Raw genomic sequence first — 21,564 nt, 5'->3', positions numbered from 1 at the left:
ACAAATCGATTATCAGACGTATTCGGACGATAATGGTTTCGTGTAATAGAAGACAACGATCAGCTGACATGCACGATGTTGGCTGATCGTTATCTTTCAACAGGCTGAAATGCCAACGATCAGCCTGGCAACGACCTGCTGCCGCCACTCCGTGTAATCAAAACGGCGGCAGCAGACCGCTGCTGTCTCCTATGGGCAGCCCCCCTGCAGCTACCTGTGGCCCCCTCCTGGCCACCACCTGCTCCTCCTTGCTATTACATGCTCCCACAGCAGGCAGGGGAATGAAGAGCAAGTGAGCGTTGACCTGACAGATCGCCCCATGTCATAGGGGCTTAAAGGAGTAATCCAGGCACCCCCTGTGAAATCTAAACTCCTCACACACTGGGGGATGGTTACTGGCTTCCTCTGTCACATTTCTTCCCACTCTGGCTGCTCTCGCTGCCCCCTGCACTGTTCTCTGTTGCTGCTGATTACATCTCCAGCTTCCTGTTTGGACCAGTGTCTGTGTGCTGCATATTCCTACAGTCCCCACAATGCCTTGTTTCCCTGGCCTGCCTCTGTAAACCTCCCACCTCCTCCTCCCACCCACAAACATGGCCACAACCCCGCCCTCCATCCCTAGCTCCTCTATTCTCTGCCTCCCTCCATCTATTCCCCTCCCACTGCACAGCTTAGTCCCCTACACAAGCAGTAATGGGAAATACTGACAACCCAGCCCCCTTATTTGGGTGTCCGTCCAGTGAATACAAACTACAGCCACCATTGTCTACTTTTAATATGTCATGATGCTGAGGGTTGTGGTTGTGCAACCTGGAGTTGCACAGCTTGAAAAATTACTACCAGCATCTTGTCCAAGAGACAATGATGGTGGTAGTAGTTCTGGAAGCTGTGCTACTCCAGCTTACACACATACAACCCCCACCATCATGCCATGCTGATACTTGATGATGGTGATTGTGCTTATGAAGCAGAGGAGACCTCGGACACCAGATTCAGTTATAACACATAGTCCAGCAGCTGACAGCAAGCAGCAACATCTTTAAGGAGCTTGAACTCGGCCAGGATCTTCCAGGAAGCATTGAAACAAACCCTTTCAGCCCCAGAAAGATGTTGCTGCTTGCTGTCAGCTGCTGGACTATGAGTTATAGCTGAATCTGGTGTCCAAGGTCTCCTCTGCTTCTCAGTCATTCTGGAGGAGAATCCTGTAGCATCAGACACCAGTCATCTCCTAGCAGGCATCTGGCATTGAAAGGGTGTCAAATGCCTCCTATTAGATATGTGACATCTGATGCTGCAGGCAGCTGCCGAACTCCAGGATGACTGAGAAGCAGAGGAGACTGAGATTGTGCAGAGGAGGGAGCCCGACAGATAATATAGTATGTATTGTAAAACTGGGCGGGCAGAGGAGGAGTGGGGGCGGGCAGAGGAGGAGTGGGGGCGGGCAGAGGATGTGTTGAGGGGTGGGTTTCCCTGTGACAGAGAGGAAATACATCACCTCTCAATATGGCACCTGTGGAACAGCATTGAGACGTGATGTGTTTCCTTCTTCCTAAACTACAGAACTTCCTGTGGGACTTTGATTCTTTGAAAAACGGGTAACATTACAGCTGTCCTAATGAGTGTAAATGGCAATGTTATATAACTTTCCTTTGTAAGTGCAGTGTTAAATTATTTAATTTGCCCGGAGTACCCCTTTAAGAGCTCCTAATTTTCAACTTTGTACCGAGTACATACTTTGCCATGTTCATTTCAATAAAACCTTTTTTGAATTTGGAAAATAAAATGTAGTTCCTTAGCAGAAGGGAATATTCCCCAAATATTTTGTACAATGTTTCTTAGGTTTGTGCACCTGTCCAATGTGGAAGGTGGACTACCTGTTATCTGAAGCAATCATACGTTGTACAGCAAATCTCAGTCTGTGAAGGGATGGTGGTCTCGGTGAGGGCAGATATATGTAAGAAAATGCTGTCAAAGCAGTTTACGCTGACATAGTGAATTTAATAACACTTCCATTTAAATATATATACTTACAGTAAGTCAAACACAATTCCATCTGGGGTGCACACGGGATATTCAAAGGGCTGCAAAGATAAGCTAAAACAAAGTCTCAATTATTAGCAAGTCGGCTACATAGCTTTTCAACATAGAGAGAATGAACTGAATGTATGAATGATCTGGATAACCCTGCTCCCACCAGGTTAGCACAGTAACTTAGCGAAGCTACCTTTCAGATGTCCACATTTAAAGGGTAAATATCAATTTTCCTTGGAGGCAGGATATGGATTTAAATTGGACCTGTCATGATGTACACTGACCCAATTGGTGTGAAATCCATTCTGACACTATAATTTCAGGTATGCATAGACACAACACTAGGTCGGTTCCGCGCACAAGGCTTGCTGGATTAGAATGGGACTTGTGTACAGTACCAGCTTGGTATGGCCGTATCCATGCATACCCAAACTTCTGAGATGTGGCTTGTGCGTTCTCCATCTCTTCAATGAGACAGAGGACTTGTGACCCACTGACATCACCTTCAGTGGGCTGAGCCTCCAGTAAGAGTGTGCACCCTCTTCAGTGTATGAATGCCCCTTCATATCTCTCCATGACCTTCATCCTCAGCTCCCTTCCACCAAGATCCCATTCCCCCTCTGTCCCCTTTAATCCTACATCTCCTTCCCCCTAACACAGCTCAGCATTGTATGTGCAATGCAGAGCCCAGCGGGTACAAAGCAAGAGTAGAAGTAGGCAGAATTATGACAAAAGAGAGAGGGGGAGGAAGCATAACAGGTTAGAGGAGAGAGAGGAAGATGTATGAGGTGCGGTGCATGATGGGAGCTGTAGTCTCCTGGACGGTGCCATATTAGAAAGCATGACAATTATAAAAAATTTTATATGAAAAGCAGAAGCACATTGAAATGCAGGAATGTGTATTGGAGCGAGTGTCTGATTCCAACTGCACTTGGACAGCTGATAATGCACTCAGAGCGCCAATGTTACAGCTGCCTAAATTAGAGTTTAGCAGAAGCATCAAGGGTCTGAGCAGTGATGTTTAGGGTAGCTTCACACGTACCGGATCCGCTGCGGATCCTGGTAGTGTGAAGTTGAATGGGTCACATACCCGCAGGCAGTATGTGACCCTTTACCCCCCCGTGGCCCGGAGCATAGATTACCTGCTTGGCACTGCGACTGTGTGTGTGAGGCTCCCTGCTCCCCATCAGCCAATCAGTGCACGGCAGCACTGACTGGCTGATGGGGACCCGGGAGCCTCACACACAGCCGTGGGCCGAGCAGGTAATGTATGCTCTGGGCCGGGTGCTGCGCGGGGATTAAAGGGGCTGGCTTACATATCCGCATTAGAATGAAAATTCCGCTGCGGATATGTAACAGACCTCACACTATATGGATCCGCAGTGGATTTCATGCTGCGAGTTTGCAGCGAAATCGACTGCGGATCCAGTACGCATGAAGCTACCCTTAGAGCACTTGATCCCAACAATGCAGGAATTAAAAGGAACCCCTCCAAACTGTGGGTTCCAGAGATTGTACGTAGCTGAACGGCATGCTTTACCAATTAATGGACAACTATAAACACCATTATTAAAAATGCAATGTTTTATAAACGCTTATATATATAAAAAAAATAATAATAAATCACTGATAAATCAATTTGCAAAAAGTTACAATTGAAGCTTTGCCAATATTTTACATTCCCTGAGAGTAAATAAAATCAAAACATCATGAAATGATAAAATATAAATAAATAAAATAACATTATAGATAAGAAAACAAGTAACAAACCTGCAGTGATCAAATGGTAAGCGTCTGAAGTTTGACTTTGGAATATCTGTTCAGCAAAAAAAGAATCTTTTTTTAACATGTATCCCACTGGTAATGCGTAAGTTTAAAAGACCAAAACATGCTGTAAGACTGCTGTCACACACACACACACAAGTTTTTTTTAAAGGGAAACTATCAAACTAACTAACAATATAACCTGCTGATATGTCTCTACAGTGCATTGGGCCCCGAGGATCATAGTAATTTTCTTAGTTTTGTCCTTTGTGCTATTAGCAGTTTATTCCCTATGCTAATGAGGTGTGCACTGGGGGCAGAGCTACCATTCCCAGGGAACTGATCCACCCCCGGCCACCTTGCTCTGATGATATTCATAAACTGCTAAAAGCATGAAAACAGCACTGAGGACAAAGGTAAACTTACTTTCATCCCTAGTACCCCATGTGCTATAGGGACAGGTTAGATTTTAAAGAGACTGTCAGGAGGGTTATGCTGTCCTCTCTCAGGGTAGCATAAACTAGTGACAGAGAAGCTGAACAGAATGATGTATGACTTACATTGTTCTGTGAAGCTGATCCAGAGATATCCTCCTGAATAACATGGCCAATAAGTAGTCTTCTCCATTATGTGCATGAGCCCAGTAGTCCTAGATATTGATGTAGAGATGCAGTAAACTCCACCCACCAGCTGCTGATTGGCAGTTATCTATACATGCTGTGTATAGGCAGCCAACTGTCAATCAGCAGCTGGAGGGCGGGGGGAGAAGTGCAGCATGAAGGCCATTCTCCTGCATATTAGGAGAACGGCTGAACAGAATGATGTAAGTAATACACCGATCTATACAGCATTTATATCACTAGTTTATACTGCCCTCATTTAACCCTTTAAGGACGGGCCCATTTTCGTTTTTGCGTTTTCGTTTTTTCCTCCTTGTGTTTAAAAGGCCATAGCACTTGCATTTTTCCACCTAGAAACCCACATGAGCCCTTATTTTTGCGTCACTAATTGTACTTTGCAATGACAGGCTGAATTTTTGCATTAAGTACACTGTGAAACCAGAAAAAAATTCAAAGTGTGGTGAAATTGAAAAAAAAAAAACAACGCATTTCTATTTGGGGGGTATTTGTTTTTATGCCATTCGCCCTGGGGTAAAACTGACTTGTTATGCATGTTCCTCAAGTCGTTACGATTAAAATATATAACATGTATAACTTATATTGTATCTGATGTTCCTTAAAATCGCTCCATTCCCAGGCTTATAACGCTTTTATCCTTTGGTCTATGGGGCTGTATGACGTGTCATTTTTTGCGCCATGATGTTTACTTTCTATCGGTACCTTGATTGCGCATTTACGACTTTTTGATCACTTTTTATTACATTTTTTCTGGATTTGATGCGACCAAAAATGCGCAATTTTGCACTTTGGGATTTTTTTGCACTGAAGCCGTTTACTGTGCGAGATCAGGAATGTGATTAATTAATAGGTCGGGCGATTACGCACGCGGCGATACCAAACATGTTTGTTTATTTATTTGTTTACTTTTATTTAAAACCTGGGAAAAGGGGGGTGATTCAGACTTTTATTAAGGGAGGGGGCTTTTTTACTATTAACAACACTTTTTTTTTTTTTACACATATACTAGAAGCCCCCCTAGAGGACTTCTAGTATATATACTTTGATCTCTCATTGAGATCTTTGCTGTATAGATATACAGCAAAGATCAATGAGATCGGCACTCGTTTGCTTTCGGCTGCTGCAGTCGGAAACAAACGAGTGCCGAGCTGGGGACGGCGCCATCTTGGATGACTCCCCGGCCGGCTTCAGACAGTGAGATCGCTCCTCCGGGACAACCCCACTAGACACCAGGGAACGGTTGCCTCTGGTAATCGGAGGCAGCTGTCAACTTTGACAACTGCCTCCGATTAGCTAATTAGCGGGCACGGCGATCAGACCGTTCCCGCTAATAGCGGCGGTCCCGGGCTACACGCGGCACCCGGGACCGCGGCGCTTCAAAGCGGGGTCGCTGTGCGGCCCCGCTTTGAAGTGCTATTGAGGACATATGACGTACGGGCACGTGATATCTCCTTAAGAGGTTAAGGCAGCATAAACCTAGTGACAGATTCCCTTTAACCTTTAAGAACTGCCACTGCAGTTTTTCAGCAAAAAAAATGAAATGGATTCAGAGGAATAAAAAAGAAAGGACTTTTATCTCCCACTTGCTGGATCCACTCCTGGCTTTGGCTCAAGAACAGAAGTGGCAGTTCATCAAAATGTGTACGACAGCAGCCTCACAGTGATTCTGCAAGACTTTTAAATTCATGGCATATCCTAAGAAACTCCTGGAAACCCCCCTTTAAGTGTACAAAATATGCTACATGTCAATGCACTAACTATACGTCACTGTTCTTGTACCATTTAGCTCATACCTGCTTTTTTTCCTCCGTAGAAGTTAGTATACTCCGCACAAGTAATGTACCTAGTAAAACAAAGCAGAATTATTCATCAGCAAAGAGGAGACAATGCAGTAACATAATCCATCTGCCCAAATAAAAAAAAATAAAAAAAAAACCATCATAAAATGATTCATTGTCTATCCATGCCACCTAACAGCACTCCTAGCACGTAGGGGGTCTATACTGTTGTATGAGTCTGTGTTTTCATTTTCATAGACAATGTCTTAAAAAGTGTCAAGGAGGCGGGGCTTAGGGTTCCCTAGCCCCCAGCATTGCTAAGTCTCACTGCATAACAGTGTTAGTCCCCAGGGAACGATATACCTTTTATCCTTGATACTCTTTAAAAACTTTTTTTATTGAAAATTACAAAACACAGGCAGCAAAGATGTTCTGAATGCTTTTATTGATAGCTAACCAGTAGTTCCACCAGGTAAAGCACTCACTTTAAAGATGCCCATAGACTGGTATCAGACGCAGAGACAAGCCTAGGGTACGGAAACTCTAGGCTACGCCAATTTGACAGAGTTGTCAGGCCCCTAGTGAGCATGGTACCTTTGGGTAAATTGTCTGTGGAATGGGTTATGCGCAAGTCTTCTACTGCAATAAAGAGTTGTGGCTCAGCGTTTGTGCCACACACCGGCACATCTCCGCACTCCTTCCTCATAATCATTCTCTACTGCCCGGCCTCCTGCTCGCTTACGCTGTCAGCCAGCGTCTGAGTGTTGATATCAGTCATAAACTGCCTACAGGGGGACTGATCTGCAATCAGATATGGTTGAATGCCCAGACCTAGTTGAGTTGGAGCCGTGGTCTAGGGGTATTTCACCTAGAGAGCAAAACTTTATTTTTTCCTGGGTTCGAAACCTCTGATATAAATGAAATAGTTGCCCGTAGACCACAGCTCCAACACAATTAGGCTTGAAGATTTGACTATATATGATTGCAGATCATTCCCCGGTAGGCAGTTTATGTCTGAAGCAAACACTCAAGACACTGGCTGACAGTGTGAGTATACAGGAGGCAGGACAGCAGAGATTATTCATTAAAGTGTCACTGTCGTGATTTTTTTTTTTGCAGAAATCAATAGTCCAGGCGATTTTAAGAAACTTTGTAATTGGGTTTATTATCCGAAAAATGCATTTTTATCATGAAAAAGCAGTTTGAAGCTCTCCCCCCTGTCTTCATTGTTCTCCTATGGAGAGAGCTAAAGAAAAGACCAAAACAGGACAACAAAGAGTTAATCTACAAATCCCTCACCTGATATCTCTTGGGACAGTCACCACTGACCTCCCTGACCTCGGATTACAGCTGTCACCCAGCTCCGTGCCTGTAATCCTCTGTTATCTGCTTTCTGCTGCCGGCTAACTCCCTCCTTCCTCCTCCCCCCTCCCCTCTCTATAGGAATAGACAGAGTGTGACTCATGCAACAAGTCACAATTTTCAGATTTTTTGGAGTGGATGAAAAAGAGGAAGGAGGGGGGGGACCTGGGAAAAGGCTTTTTACATGCAGATAATGGCAGATTTGGCTAATAAACCCAATTACAAAGTTTCTTAAAATCGCCTGGACTATTGATTTCTGCAAAAAAAAAAATACGACAGTGACTCTTTAAGGAGAAGAGGAAGGAGGAAGCAGTGGTGAGGTGTGCCAGAGTTTGAAACAAACATGGCGCCGCAAACTCCTCATTGACTCTTCATTACAGTAGGAGACACAAGATTGTGCGTAATGCACTCCAAGGACAAGTTACCAAAAGGCACCATTCTCACTAGGGGACTGCCAACTACAGCACACTGTCAGCACCTCAGACAGAGCCCAGGTGCTGACTAGAGATGAGCGAACCTGACCTGGAGCATGCTTGTGTCGATCCGTACCCGAACTTTCGGCATTTGATTAGCGGTGGCTGCTGAACTTGGATAAAGCCCTAAGGCTATGTGGAAATCATGGATATAGTCATTGGCTGTGTCCATGTTTTCCAGACAACCTTAGAGCTTTATCCAAGTTCAGCAGCCCCAGCTAATCATATGTCGAAAGTTCGAGTTCGGATGGACTCGAACCCGGTTCACTCATCTCTAGTGCTGACAGATTCCCTTCAGGATCACAGTTTCTCTATATAATACTAAGCGAATTTACTAATAATGCTGTATTCCAGATTAGAAAAACTGGTTTTAGAATAGGCAAGCACTACTTCACAAGCACAAAAAAAAAAAAAAATGTAGTTAAACACACCATGAAAAACATGGGCCTTTAACCTTTTGAGGATCTATGTTAATCCACCCCAGTCCTACACACACAGTTTCCCGATTATACAAGCTATTACATTCTAGATGCCGGTTAAAAAGTTTTTACCTTTCCCATACGTCTGTAATTGTTACTACAATTCAAGAATCAAATAAATAGATCCTTTCTTGATGGCACAGAGCCACTCTTCAACTACATGACTGGTATCCCCAGTTTCCAGATAAAAAGCAGCAGTCTATACTTACCAATCACGCTGCTTGTGATCCGGCAGCATCTGGTTCACTGGTTGCTGCTGTACCTTCAGGCCACCGCCTCCAGAATGATTGACAGCCGGAGTAGAAGCCTGAAGATACAGCTGGTGGCCGAGGAACAAAGAGCCAGAGAACAGGACCAGAAGCAGCATGGCTTGTAAGTATACACTGCTACTTGTTATTTGGAAACTGATAGCAGAGATATAAACATATCTGTGCTGTCAGTTTCCAGGGCCTCCTGAGCAATACAAGGATCCTTAATGCAGTCCCTTCTGCTTAATTTCTCATCACAAACCGGCCACCTTTCTCGTTTATCTGCACTCGTTTGCTGCCCCCACAGACAAGAAATTTGTGTGTCCCTAAAACTTGTAGAAATGGCTACCTTTTTAGTCATCTACTGTGCACCAGAACCCTTCATAGGCCATCATGTGGGTCCCAGTCCTCCTGTGATGGGCACACTATTACTACTACTTTTTTGAGCCAAAGCCAGAAGTGGATCCAACAAGAAGGAGAAGTTCATTTCTAGCTCCATTTCCTTTACACTTCACTCTTAGTGTTGGCTCAAAAGATAGCAGTTTGAAAAAGAAATGTCAAAACTTCATTGATGGTAAGAAGTAGAAATGAGTGAATCGCTTATCCAAATGAAGCGCTTTGTTTAATCTGTGCTCGGCTCATCATGCCGCCGGCCTTTCAGCGCTGCTCTGCTCCCTGTCGCTCCACCCTGGGTGCCGGGAAAAGCTGGAACCAATCCTGGGAAATTGTGAGAAGTTTCCCAGGATTGGATCCAGCTTTTCCCGGCCTTCTGGAAGGAGCAGCGCTGAAAGGTCGGCTGCTTTATGAGCAGAGGGCGGGTCAAACAAATCGCTTTGCTTAGTTTAAATGAGGGATTCACTCATCTCATAAACAAAACTAGTATCAAATGTAATGGCCGAAAATCGGCCATATACGGCCAATAATCGCTTGGCGTAATAGGGCCTTTACCTTCCTCCTCAGCACCGTTCCTGTGCTGTTAGTAGTGTAATCCACAGTCTGGAAAATCGGTAGCACGAGGGCTCTGGGGGCGGGGCAATGCTCCTATTGGTGCTCCGGACCGAGGATTACACTGCTAACAGCACGGGAACGGTGCTGAGGAGGAAGGTGGAGACATACATTCCTCCTCGGTGCCCTCTCTTCAATAGGGGGCTATGAGCAGGTAAGATTTGTCTAACCTGCTGATAGTTCCCCTTTAAACATGGAGTCACATGACCTGTCCCATACTTTACTATACAGGCAGAAAACACTGCATATAAAACTGTGATAATGAGCAACTAGCAGCAAACAAACAAGATATAATATAAGAAGTGACTCCATAGTGCAGAGAGTAAGCAGCACACTATACAGTGTTACTAAGCGTCAGTCCTGACAGGAGACACGAGGCTCCGCACTCACATCTTATCCTTCTGGTGCTGACGCTTCCCCATCTTTCCAGTTTGTTCTCCCTCAGATACCAAGAAACATAAAAGAGCTGAAAAATCCCTTCAAATGCCCCACTTCCGGTCGTCTCCTACCAGCGCCGCAACACACCGGAAGCTACGAACCGGAAACGAAGCCGCCGCCATCTTTGGACTCCCAATATCCTTACATAGAGGAGTACTAACATGGGCGATTGGAGCGCTGTCTACTGCTGAAGCACAGCGGGCCGGGGGTATTGCTGGCACATTGAAACTATACTGGAGGGAGAAGGTACATGAGGTATCAACAGTATGAAGCCTCCGCATACAGCAAGTGCAGCGGTACATGGAGTGATTCCACCCACAGTACATGCAGCGCCCCCCTGTGGTTATAGGGAGCCTGTCACTGTTAATGGGCTTTCTCGCTCGTTTCATTGGCTACAGGCGTCATATTATAGAGTGGGAGGAGCTCAGCAGATTGATATATAGTTGTGTGGGGAAAATTAAAGGGGAACTTGGTGACATTTTTCTCTCTTTCAAATCAACTGGTGTCAGAAGGCTATATAGATTTGTAATTTACTTCTATTTAAAAATCTCAAGTCTAACTTTACTTATCAGCTGCTGTATGTCCTGCAAGAAGTGGTGTATTCTTTCCAGTCTGACACAGTGCTCTCTGCTGCCACCTCTGTCCATGTCAGGAACTGTCCAAAGCAGGAGACATTTTCTATGGGGATTTGCTCCTGCTTTGGTGGCAGCAGAGAGCACAATTCCAGAAGACACCATTTCCTGCAGGACATACAGCAGATGGTAAGTACTGGAAGACAGGAGTACTGTTACTGAAAGAGACTGGACTTTTTTTTTTTTTGTGACACTAGCTGATTTAAATGTTCTTTTCTGATGGAATTCCCTTTTAACCCTTAGAGGACGGGGCTAATTTCCTCCTTGTGCTTAAAAGGCCATAGCACTTGCATTTTTCCACCTAGAAACCCACATGAGCCCTTATTTTTTGCATCACTAATTGTACTTTGCAATAACAGGCTGAATTTTGCATTAAGTACACTGCGAAACCTGAAAAAAATTCAATGTGTGGTGAAATTGAAAAAAAACAAAAACGCATTTCTTTTATTTGGAGGGGTTTTGTTTATATGCCTTGTTAAAACTGACTTGTTATATATGTTTCTCGAGTCGTTACGATTAAAACGATATATAACATGTATAACTTTTCTTGTATCTGATGGCTGTAAAAAATTCAAACCATTGTTAACAAATATATGTTCCTTAAAATCGCTCCATTCCCAGGCTTATAGCGCTTTTATCCTTTGGTCTATGGGGCTGTGTCAGGTGTCATTTTTTGCGCCATGATGTGTTCTTTCTATCGGTACCTTGATTGCGCATATGCAACTTTTTGATCACTTTTAATTACAATTTTCTGGATTTGATGCGACCAAAAATGCGCAATTTTGCAATTTGGGATTTTTTGGCGCTTACGCAGTTTACCGTGCGAGATCAGGAATGTGATTAGTTAATCATTTGGGCAATTACGCACGCGGCGATAGCAACCATGTTTATTTTATTTTTTATTCATAACATGGAGAAAGGGGGGTGATTCAAACTTTTATTAGGGGAGGGGGGTTTTATTAATAATGACACTTATTTTTTTTTACTTTTACACTTCTACTAGAAGCCCCCCTGGGGTTAGGGTTATTCCCCCTGGGGGACTTCTAGTATAAGTGCACTGATCTCTCATTGAGATCTATGCTGCATAGATATGCAGCATAGATCGATGAGATAGGCACATTGATTGCTTCCGGCTGCTGCAGCCGGAAGCAATCGAGTGCCGAGCCAGGATCAGCGCCATTATGGCCCAGACACTCGGCTGGTACAGACATGTCGAACGTCCCAGGGGGGTGATCCACCACACTAGACACCAGGGATCGGCTACAACTAGTAATCAAATGCAGCTGTCAACTTTGACAGCTGCATCTAATTACTTGATTAGTGGGCACGGTGATCGGACCGTGCCCGCTAATAGCCATGGTCCCAGGCTACATGAGGCACCCGGGACCACGGCTGTTCCGAGCGGGGTCACCCGCTCTAAACTCCCTTAACGACCGCAGGGACAGTTTCACTTTGCACCATATTTGACAAATCTCCCCCTAGATTTTTTTTTTTAAGCAACGAAGATTTCATATTAACCTTCTTCACATAGCATTGGTAGATTCCCCTCCATTCTGCACCTGCATCCTGCTCCTTCTTTACCTAGATGTGGCTGCCAACCAAAAATGTCAGAGGGTCCCCCCATGCTGATGCCATGGGGCAGTATTTGGCAGTTGCAGTCACATCACATCTTAAAGGGGTACTCCAGCGTGGGGGCACTTTTGCGCTGGGACTGGGGATGAGGTGGCCGAGGGGAAAAGACGTCCACTCACCTCCCCGGCTCCAGCGGCGGGTCCCGCATCGCGGCGCTACAGTGCAGGGTCGGGACAAAGGGTAGGCAGGGGTAGGCGATGGCCTAGGGCGCCATCTGGTGGTTAATTACAGGGGGCGCAGTAAGGAGTGAGCTCCTATCCTCCAGTCCCTGTAGCCTGGCACCATCCCCCGCCCCCCACAGCCTATCCCAGCCAGCAACCCCCACCCCCCTCCCCACGGAGACAGACAGGGGGGGCTGCAGGGGCCGGATGTCATTGAGGCCGCTCTGACACTCAGCTGGGGGGCCATGAACTCCCCTCCCTCCTGCTGGAAGTACGGCATCTGTTGCTGCTGATCGGTGGGATGACAGGAGCGCCCCCTGCCGTCTGATCCACCAATGAGCTCAGCAGCTCTGTGCACATACACAGCAGCCAGAGCAGAGATGAGGCGCCCCTCCCCCGGCCGACCCGTCCTGTGTGAGTGTGTGTGTGAGTAATCTCTCTGCTTCCTTCTCTTATACAGCACCATTCCTTGTACATGTGTGAGGGCTGTGACAGGACAGATGGACTCTGAGGTGGGGGCAGCAGTCCTGTCACATAGGAAGGGGCTCCATTTTCTTGCTGTCTCCTTATCTTGATTTGTTGGAGCAGTCAGGTTTAACTGCTCTTCTGTAGCTACTGTTAGAGGAATATCTAAAGTAAAGTAGCGAAAGGGTTAAACCTGACTTGCTGCAATGTAAGTCACAGATAAGGAGACAGGAGCAGCCAGAGGAGGGACAGGGAGCTGTACTGGGGGTCCCTGACACACACCACACATGTGAGTGCAGCTAGTGCAGTACCTCACAGCTATCCATCAGCATGGAGATCCCCCATAGACTGCAACACAGTCACCTAGAGATTGTCCCAGCCACTTCAATTCATTTACCTGGACTCATTAGTGTGGTATACTGAATTATTGTGTCCTGTGTAATGGTGCGTTTACACAGGCAGATTTATCTGACAGATTTTGGAAGCCAAAGCCACGAACAGACTATAAACAGGGAACAGATCATAAAGGAAAGACTGATTTCTCCGGTTTTCAAATTCATCCCTGGCTTTGGCTTCCAAAATCTGTCAGATAAATCTGTGTGTGTAAACGCACCATAATTAATAGTGATCCAGCAGGAAGCAGTGTGAGCATAGTCACCAGCTGATGGTAATTTAATGGTTCCTGCTGCACTATGTGAAATTATACCCTAACCTCCTTTTGGTGGGATTTGATAGCTATGATGCACGGCATAAACGCAGCGTGATCCTTAAAAAAAATAAAAAATATATATATATATATATATATATATATATATAATCTATATTTAGGTCTCTTAATCCCTAAGAAAAAAAGACAAACATTTCTTTAAAATAAAGTATTAAAAAAGTCCTTTCAGTGTTTTCCCCCCTTTAAAAAAAAACAACAAGACAACACTGCCATTCCTTCACTGATAGCCATGCAATGTTGCTGGGATTATTGGCCATATGGCACGGCTCCTGGTAAAGAAGTGGTGTGCTTGCTGCTGTGTTTGAAATGCTTTGTGAGGATATGTTCCCACACAGTATTTTTGCTTAGTATTATGCAACCAACCGCCATTTGCCCTGTCTGCCTAGGGCACCAAAACTCCTTGTCCCGGCCCTGCTACATTGCCCTGTTCCCGACCGCTGCTCATTATCAGGAAATCTCGAGTCTTTTACATCTGTTGAGCCCTGTCTGTTCTATGAAGAGGGAGATTAGGCGCCAGCAGAGAACAAAGGATTACACAGCCGGACCTGTGTGAAAGTCAGTATTCAGAGGTCAGTGCTGACTTCAGAGGAGATAGCCCGGTGGTGTAGCTGTAAATTAACTCTCTGTTGTCCTGTTTTGGTGCCTCATGTCCCTCTCCTCTCCATAAGAGAACCATGAAGACAGGGGGGAGAGCTTCAAACTGCTTTTTCATGATTAGGGCAGGTTCAGACTACAGAATTCGCACGAAAAAAATCCAACGGATTCGGTTGCCTGTACGCACTCACTATGCCATAGACACCATTTTATGCACGGGCAGATTCCGCATTCCGCCAAAAGAATTGACGTGTCAATTCTTTCGGCGGATAGCGGAATCAGCCGGCCCATAGAATGGGGTCTATGGAGCCGGCGGAAAGGCGTGCGTACGAGCAACGGAATCCGTAGTCTGAACCCGCCCTAAAAATGCATTTTTTGGCTTATAAACCCAATTACAAAGTTTCTTAAAATCGCCTGTGTTAAAATTATTACTAAAAATTGCTCTATTCTGACAGAATTTTTTATTTTTCATTCTATGGGGCTTTAGGAAGGTTCACTTTTTTCAAAGTGATGTGCAGTTTTTTGCATATTTGATTATATTTCAATTATTATATATATACATACACACACACACATTCACACACACCGACCACTACTTTAAGAGCAGAGTGGCTGTCGGTAACTTAGACAAAACTTTATCTTGAAAAGCCCTACAATTTGAGCTATATTAGTTGAGATGGGAATACGCTGCCTAGATGAACACTGTAGTATAAGAGCTTTGTGCTCATATCTTTCCTTTCATCACCCTAAGCAAAAACATTATAAGGGTCCCATCACACGTACAGGATCTGCAGTAGATTTGATGTCGCAAAAATCAATGTAACTTAATAATGCAACACAGTGTAAAATTTGCATAAAATTTACAAAGGAAAGACACATTAAATTCTGTCTAAAAACAAGTTTTATTCCAAGAGTGCAGCGAGGCTGGGTGTCAGTGAGGGGCCTAGAGCATCTGTGCCCTAGGTCTGCATTGCCTCTCTCCCCGCCTTCATGCAGCCCAGAGGCGTACCGAAAAAGAGGCGCCGCAGGCCTATGGCACAGATGCTCTAGGCCCGCGCCTTATCAACACCTCGCCGTGAAAAAACTTGTTTTTAGCCAGAATATCGGCTCCAGGAGAAAGGCCAAAAGCAGGACTGGACATGGTGTGATGAGGGTCCCCTCTAAAGGTTGCTTCAGGGACTCCCGGCGCTCAGCCAATCAAGGTGCTGTGGCGGTGGGGTTAAGGGGGCTGACTTTTCCATACTCGCAGCGGGATGACAATCCCACTTCATATAATGTCATCTCATTGAAGTGACTGGGAAAGTATCTGCAGCATGAAATCCGCTGTCGATACGGTAAGTGTGGACCCACCCTAAAGTATATTAAATAAACACATATATAGACAATTCTAGTGGGTTCCCAAACTGCAGATATGACAGGGTTATGATTATCGGGGTTGAAATTCAGAATGTTGGAATAATTATAATATTTATTATTTCCATTAACGCTTCTTAGGGTAGCTTCACACGTACCGTATCGCTGAGATTTTAACGGTGCGCCTTTAACCGTGCGCGTTTTGATTTTCACATGATTTTCATGTGAAAATCAAAACTCGCATGTAAAAATCGCACCAAAAACGCAGCGTTAAAGACGCACCGTTAAAAACGCAGCGATACGGTACGTGCGAAGCTACCCTTAAAGGAAATCGATCTGCAGGTTTGTGCAGAAGAACCTGCTGATAGTTCCCAGCAGCCGCTTACCTCCTCTTGCTGGCACTGGTCTCCTGACTCTTTTAAGTCCCGCCGTGTTTGTGAAATTCAAATCTTATAAATATGCAAATTAACTTGTTAGAAGAACTAGGGGCATTCCTCCCCCCCACCCCCTCAGAGCACTGTTCAAGTCCACTCACCGGCTCAGATGCTCACGCCTACTTATGAATATGTACGAGCAGGCAGCCCGAAATATGCATCAGTAGGCGGCAGGCGGCCAAACAGTGCTTGTTGGGAAAGGGGGGTAGGAAGGCTAAGCTCATCAATTCAGCTGTCTGTGAGCACTGCTCCGTTACCTGCCACTGTGTCCCCGGGTTTCGGGGAAAAGCTGGATCCAATCCTGGGAGAAGTTTCCCAGGATTGGATCCAGCTCTTCCTGGCATCCTGAGAGGAGTGGCAGGGAGGGGAGCAGCGCTGACATGCAGCCAACTTGATAGGCTGAGCGCAGATCAAACAAAGCGCTTAGATCTCTAATCAGCAGGTTTGTATGCATGAACCTACTGATCGTTTTCTTTTAAATCAAATATAATTCACAAATAAAAATGAAAGTGGCAAAGGAAAGCATTACTGAGTGATCAGTGGTCAGTGGATCAGAAACTTTGTGTACATGATGTCGCGTCTGGCCTTTCACTTGTCTATTACCACACCCCTTTCCTTTTTCTTACAAAGGTTATCCGATCAATAATAAATATTTATTTGTATAGCGCTAACAGATTCCGCAGCGATTACAAAAGGAAGTGGGATACAACTTTTTTTTCTTCTTTTTTTTAATTTGTAGTTAGAAAAGGAATGGAAAAAAACCCTGTTTTTTTACAAACATTTAAAAATCAAAAACTGAATGAGTACAGAATCAGTTGTTGGATTATTCAAACACAGCAGTCATTATCAGAACGTCCTACATTAACTGGACCTGTAGGGTGATTGTTGCCCTGTGGACAGTGCATTACGAGTTAGTACAGTCTAGTAGAAAAATAGTCTGAAATGGGGCAGCATTCTTCTTATATTCACAGATGAAATTTGGCTTAAAAAACAAAAAAATGAAAAACCACTCCAATGTGACCGTTATCTTTCCATTTGTATAGTGCAAGGTCTTGATTAAGCAATGGGACACAACCCTAAAATGTGGATGGGGCAAAGAAATTCAAGTGTTTTAGTAACGTACTGTGCTTTTCTTGCAAACAATGGCCAACGTCCTGTCATTCAGTCTTTACCATTAACAGAAATCCTCCGTTTTCCAGCAAACATGAAAGAACAGTTACAGGGCTTCTAGCTGATGCTCGACAGGCCAAGAAAGGCTTCTTCGACTCATCCTTCATGTCCATGCATGCTCCTCACAGCACCTTTGTTTCTCACAGTGGACACTGCCCTGCTGGTCATCTTCCCAAACTAGCAGGGAAGCACACAAAGGAGAACAACCAAAAGGAGGTTAAGGATGTGAACCATGTGTTATTTGTCCATTAGACTGTCCAGCTGCTCCCGATACTCGGTGAAAAGACGCTGGAACCGAAGATTTTGTCCAATAAGCGGGAGCAATTCCTGCAGCAGACTTCTTTTCCTGAATCCCTGGAATATTAGAAACATAAAACGTTATGGCTTTACTTATTCTTTTATTAAAAATATTTGTATTTAGAAAGAAAAATATTTATTTGTGCCATGCCGGGATACAACACTGTGAATGTCATGCAGATCTATTTAAAGGGTTTGTCAAGCAAAAAACATTTTCTTTCAAATCAACTGGTTTCAGAAAGTAATAGATAGATTTGTAATTTACTTAAATTAAAAAAATCCTCAGGTCTTTCAGTACTTATCAGCTGCTGTATGTCCTGCAGGAAATGTTTTTTTTCCAGTCTGAGAGTGCGCTCTCTGCTGCCACCTCTGTCCGAGACAGGAAATGTCCAGTGCAGCAGTAAATCCCCATAGAAAACCTCTACTGCTCTGGACAGTTCCTGACATGGACAGAGGTGGCAGCAGAGAGCACTGTGTCAGACTAAAAAGAAAACACCACTTCCTGCAGGACATACAGCAGCTGATGGGAAGACTTTAGATTTTTAAATAGAAGTAAATTACAAATCTATACAACTTTCTGAAACCAGTTGATTTGAAAGGAAAAGATTTTTGCTGGATAACCCCTTTAATAAAAACCCGTAGATTCAATTCCAAAACCATAAAACAAAAAAAATCTCATTGACAGCTGTGTGAAGTGTGAACAGTAGGGATGGTCCGAACAGAGTTCGGTTCGGGTTCGTATGAACCCGAACTCTCGGTAATGATTCCCGCTGTCTGCCCGCTCCATGCAGTGGGCGGACCCAGCGGGAGGACCGCCTGGAAAACTGGGATACAGCCATAGGCTGTATCCCAGTTTTCCAGGCGGTCCTCCCGCTGTATCCACCCGCTCCACGGAGCGGGCAGACAGCAGGAATCTGATACCGAGCGTTCGGGTTCATACGAACCCGAACCTCGGAGGGTTCGGACCATCCGTAGTGAACAGTATTTTTACTTTTACTTTTATTTATTTTTTTACATGCACCATTTTAGGACGCATATAACTTTTTTTTCTGGTATATCCAGATACCACAACATTAATCATTTTTTTTTTCATATAATATAAAAAGATTTTTTTTTCCTGGCTCACTTGTACAATACCCTTGTGCGTTTGTATTGTGCGATAATTGCAGTACTAAGATGGGAGAGCCTAGAGGCTTTCATTAAGACCAGCTGCCATGCCAACCCAACGGCACCCTATAATCACATTGTGAGGGTGGGGGGGCTACTGGGTGACTGATAACGATCTACCCGCCCACATACCATGGTGACCTGGCATGTATCAAGTAGGTTTAGTTCCTAAGCCATTGCCATATTACCATGTCAGGAACAGAATGAAATTATATATATATATATATATATATATATATATATATATATATATATATATATATATATATATATATGTGTGTGTGTGTGTGTGTGTTCAAACATTTTATTGAGTTTTCACATAATATAACATTGGTACAGAAGATGTGTGTATATATATGTATATAAATATTTGTGTGTGTGTACTCTTTTGGGGTTTATATTTCTCTGACTTCCAAAAAAGAAAGTTCTAGCAACTAAAAAGAATGGTTTACAGAGGAGAATACCAAGCAGGAGACCCTCTATGCTGCCCATGTGCCTCCATATAGGACAACCCCTAAAAGTATGATGTAGAATGTAAGAGAACCATGAAGTAGAAGGATGTAGAATGTAAGAGAACCATGAAGTAGAAGAATTGTCTTACCAATATTTTAGATTCCCATTGACTGTCAGATGAGTGATGGACAGGGCCAAGCAGTTCCTGGCATATTTCCCGTAGCTTCTGCTCAAAACCTGTGTTCATGCAGATACAAAACACAATTGTTTTAACATACAATAAATGTGTACTTATGTGTATAAATCTATTATACAAAGCTGTTCCCCGTGGCTATGGGTTACAGTTTCTGCATTGCAAACAAAGCTGGTTTAAAAAAAAAATCTGTATATTATTTCAAATCACAAGAAGTCATGGCAGCAGAGAATGAGTTAATGGTGCCCAGAATTCTATCCGTTTGGTAAACAAGGTTTTTATAGATTGAGACTGACCTTCATTAACCAAGTAACGTGCATAGATGAGCAACCAGTATTTGTATTCCTGGCTTGACTGTAGTATCAGGGCACCTGCAATCTGATTTTCAAGGTAAGCCATGGTGGTTTCCTGCTGCACTTGGTGAGGCATTGTGAAAAGGTGAGCGGCCTGTCTGCCTGCACTGAAAATGACATAAGAATAAAAAGTTATAAGAAGTTATATAGTCGACCTCGGGTACAGACTTCCAGTTCTACAGCATGTCGATTGTTGTTGCAGATTTTAATCCTTCAATATACAGTACTGGGCAAAGGTTTTAGGCAGGTGTGGAATATGTGATCAGTTGTAAATTTTTATTCTGTGGTAGGAAAACAACCTCAAACATCCAGCCAATGCCACCAAGAGCTATCTACAGTGTAGCGAAGAACAAGGAGTCCTGGAAGTAATGATATGGCCTCCACAGAGCCCTGATCTCAACCATCAAGTCTGTCTGGAAATACATGAAGGCACAAAAGGATCTGACCAGCCGACTGCATTAAAGGTGAAGATTAAACCCAGTTCAATCACCCATAATCTAAGCTTGTGTGTAATAGCTTTCTTTTACATGAATTGGGCAGTTTGTCTGCAGAAAATCCTGACTAATCGGCCCCGTTCACACTGAGCAAGAACGTCGGAATTCCACGGAACAGCGCTCCGCTGCCTTGCTCAGTGTCTCACTGTCAGTGAATGAGAGGGCTCGTGCTCCTCCGCAACTGCCGCTCTCGACTCATAGAAGTGACATGTGACTAAGCAAGGCAGAGCGCTCAGCCGCGGAATTCAGATGTTCTTGCTCAGTGTGAACAGGGCCATCGCCTGAAGCTGCTGAAAATTATCACTGCCTGGTCCACATTGTCTCCACTCCTGTGTCCTCCTGTCCCCCCTCCCTTCTGAGACAGAGGTCACATGATCTCTCTCTTCTGTTGCCAGGAAACCTCTACCACCCTCATCTGTAACCCCAGCAAAAAGACACTGGTGTTTCATCTCTGTCTTTTTCTAATATAGCTATCCATCTAGTTGAACAAAGACAGGTAATATATCTTTATTGAATTATAATGTAACAACGTCTGGAATATAACATTCTTACTTGGACGCTCGTCCTTGGATTATGGCTAGTGGTCCAGAGCACATCAGGGCTTCCTGTGAGGGCAAACAGTTCCTGTAATCTGCGCACTGCGCCAAGGAGTCATGTTTGTCTGATACCAGGTTCCTGTTCAAATGCAGAAGTCAGAAAATAATGTAAAATGCAAACGTCACAAACCGTGTAAATGTCCACAAAAGCAGCAGATAAACAGTCCTGAACAAAACGGTTACATTAGAATTTTAAATTTGTGTTACGAAAGCAATAAAAATGAACTGTGTTACAGCCCTCAATACTGAACAGTGCTGAAGCTTTATAGGCTAAGGGTCCATTTACACAGAAAGATTATCTGACAGATTATCTGCCAAAGATTTGAAGCGAAAGCCAGAAATGGATTTGAAAAGAGGAGGAATCTCAGGCTTTCCTTTATGAACTGATCTCTGTTTATAGTCTGTTTCTGGCTTTGGCTTCAAATCTTTGGCAGATAATCTGTTAGATAATCTTTCTGTGTAAATGGACCCTAATGGTGTGTTTACACAGAGAGATTTATCTGACAGATCTTTGAAGCCAAAACCAGGAACAGACTATAGGGATCAGGTCATAAAGGAAAGACTGGGATCTATCCTCTTTTCAAATCCATTCCTGGCTTTGGCTTTCAAAATCTGTCAGATAAATCT

At 44.2% G+C, this 21,564-nt stretch overlaps 2 protein-coding genes across 2 annotated transcripts in view; both read right to left on the bottom strand.

Annotated features, from left to right (window-relative positions):
- The window catches only part of PPIL2 (peptidylprolyl isomerase like 2), a 38,474-nt gene extending 28,151 nt beyond the window's left edge, over positions 1-10,323 (bottom strand). Inside the window, exons 1-4 of the mRNA XM_069961102.1 lie at positions 10,169-10,323; positions 6,227-6,276; positions 3,802-3,847; positions 2,032-2,094 (exon numbers count right to left, since the gene is read on the bottom strand). Coding sequence (XP_069817203.1) covers positions 2,032-2,094; positions 3,802-3,847; positions 6,227-6,276; positions 10,169-10,200 — 191 coding nt within the window. The 5' untranslated portion in view covers positions 10,201-10,323. The remainder of the gene's footprint in view (positions 1-2,031; positions 2,095-3,801; positions 3,848-6,226; positions 6,277-10,168) is intronic.
- A 6,603-nt stretch (positions 10,324-16,926) lies between these two features.
- The window catches only part of HIRA (histone cell cycle regulator), a 29,624-nt gene continuing 24,986 nt past the window's right edge, over positions 16,927-21,564 (bottom strand). The window contains exons 22-25 of the mRNA XM_069961101.1: positions 20,894-21,016; positions 19,791-19,954; positions 19,450-19,538; positions 16,927-17,738 (exon numbers count right to left, since the gene is read on the bottom strand). Coding sequence (XP_069817202.1) covers positions 17,622-17,738; positions 19,450-19,538; positions 19,791-19,954; positions 20,894-21,016 — 493 coding nt within the window. The 3' untranslated portion in view covers positions 16,927-17,621. The remainder of the gene's footprint in view (positions 17,739-19,449; positions 19,539-19,790; positions 19,955-20,893; positions 21,017-21,564) is intronic.

The sequence above is a fragment of the Dendropsophus ebraccatus genome, chromosome 3 (assembly GCF_027789765.1).
Source record: "Dendropsophus ebraccatus isolate aDenEbr1 chromosome 3, aDenEbr1.pat, whole genome shotgun sequence".
In the NCBI taxonomy this organism is placed as follows: Eukaryota; Metazoa; Chordata; class Amphibia; order Anura; family Hylidae; genus Dendropsophus; species Dendropsophus ebraccatus.
The sequence above is the reverse complement of the archived record's forward strand: the minus strand, read 5'-3'. Positions and strand labels throughout refer to the sequence as shown.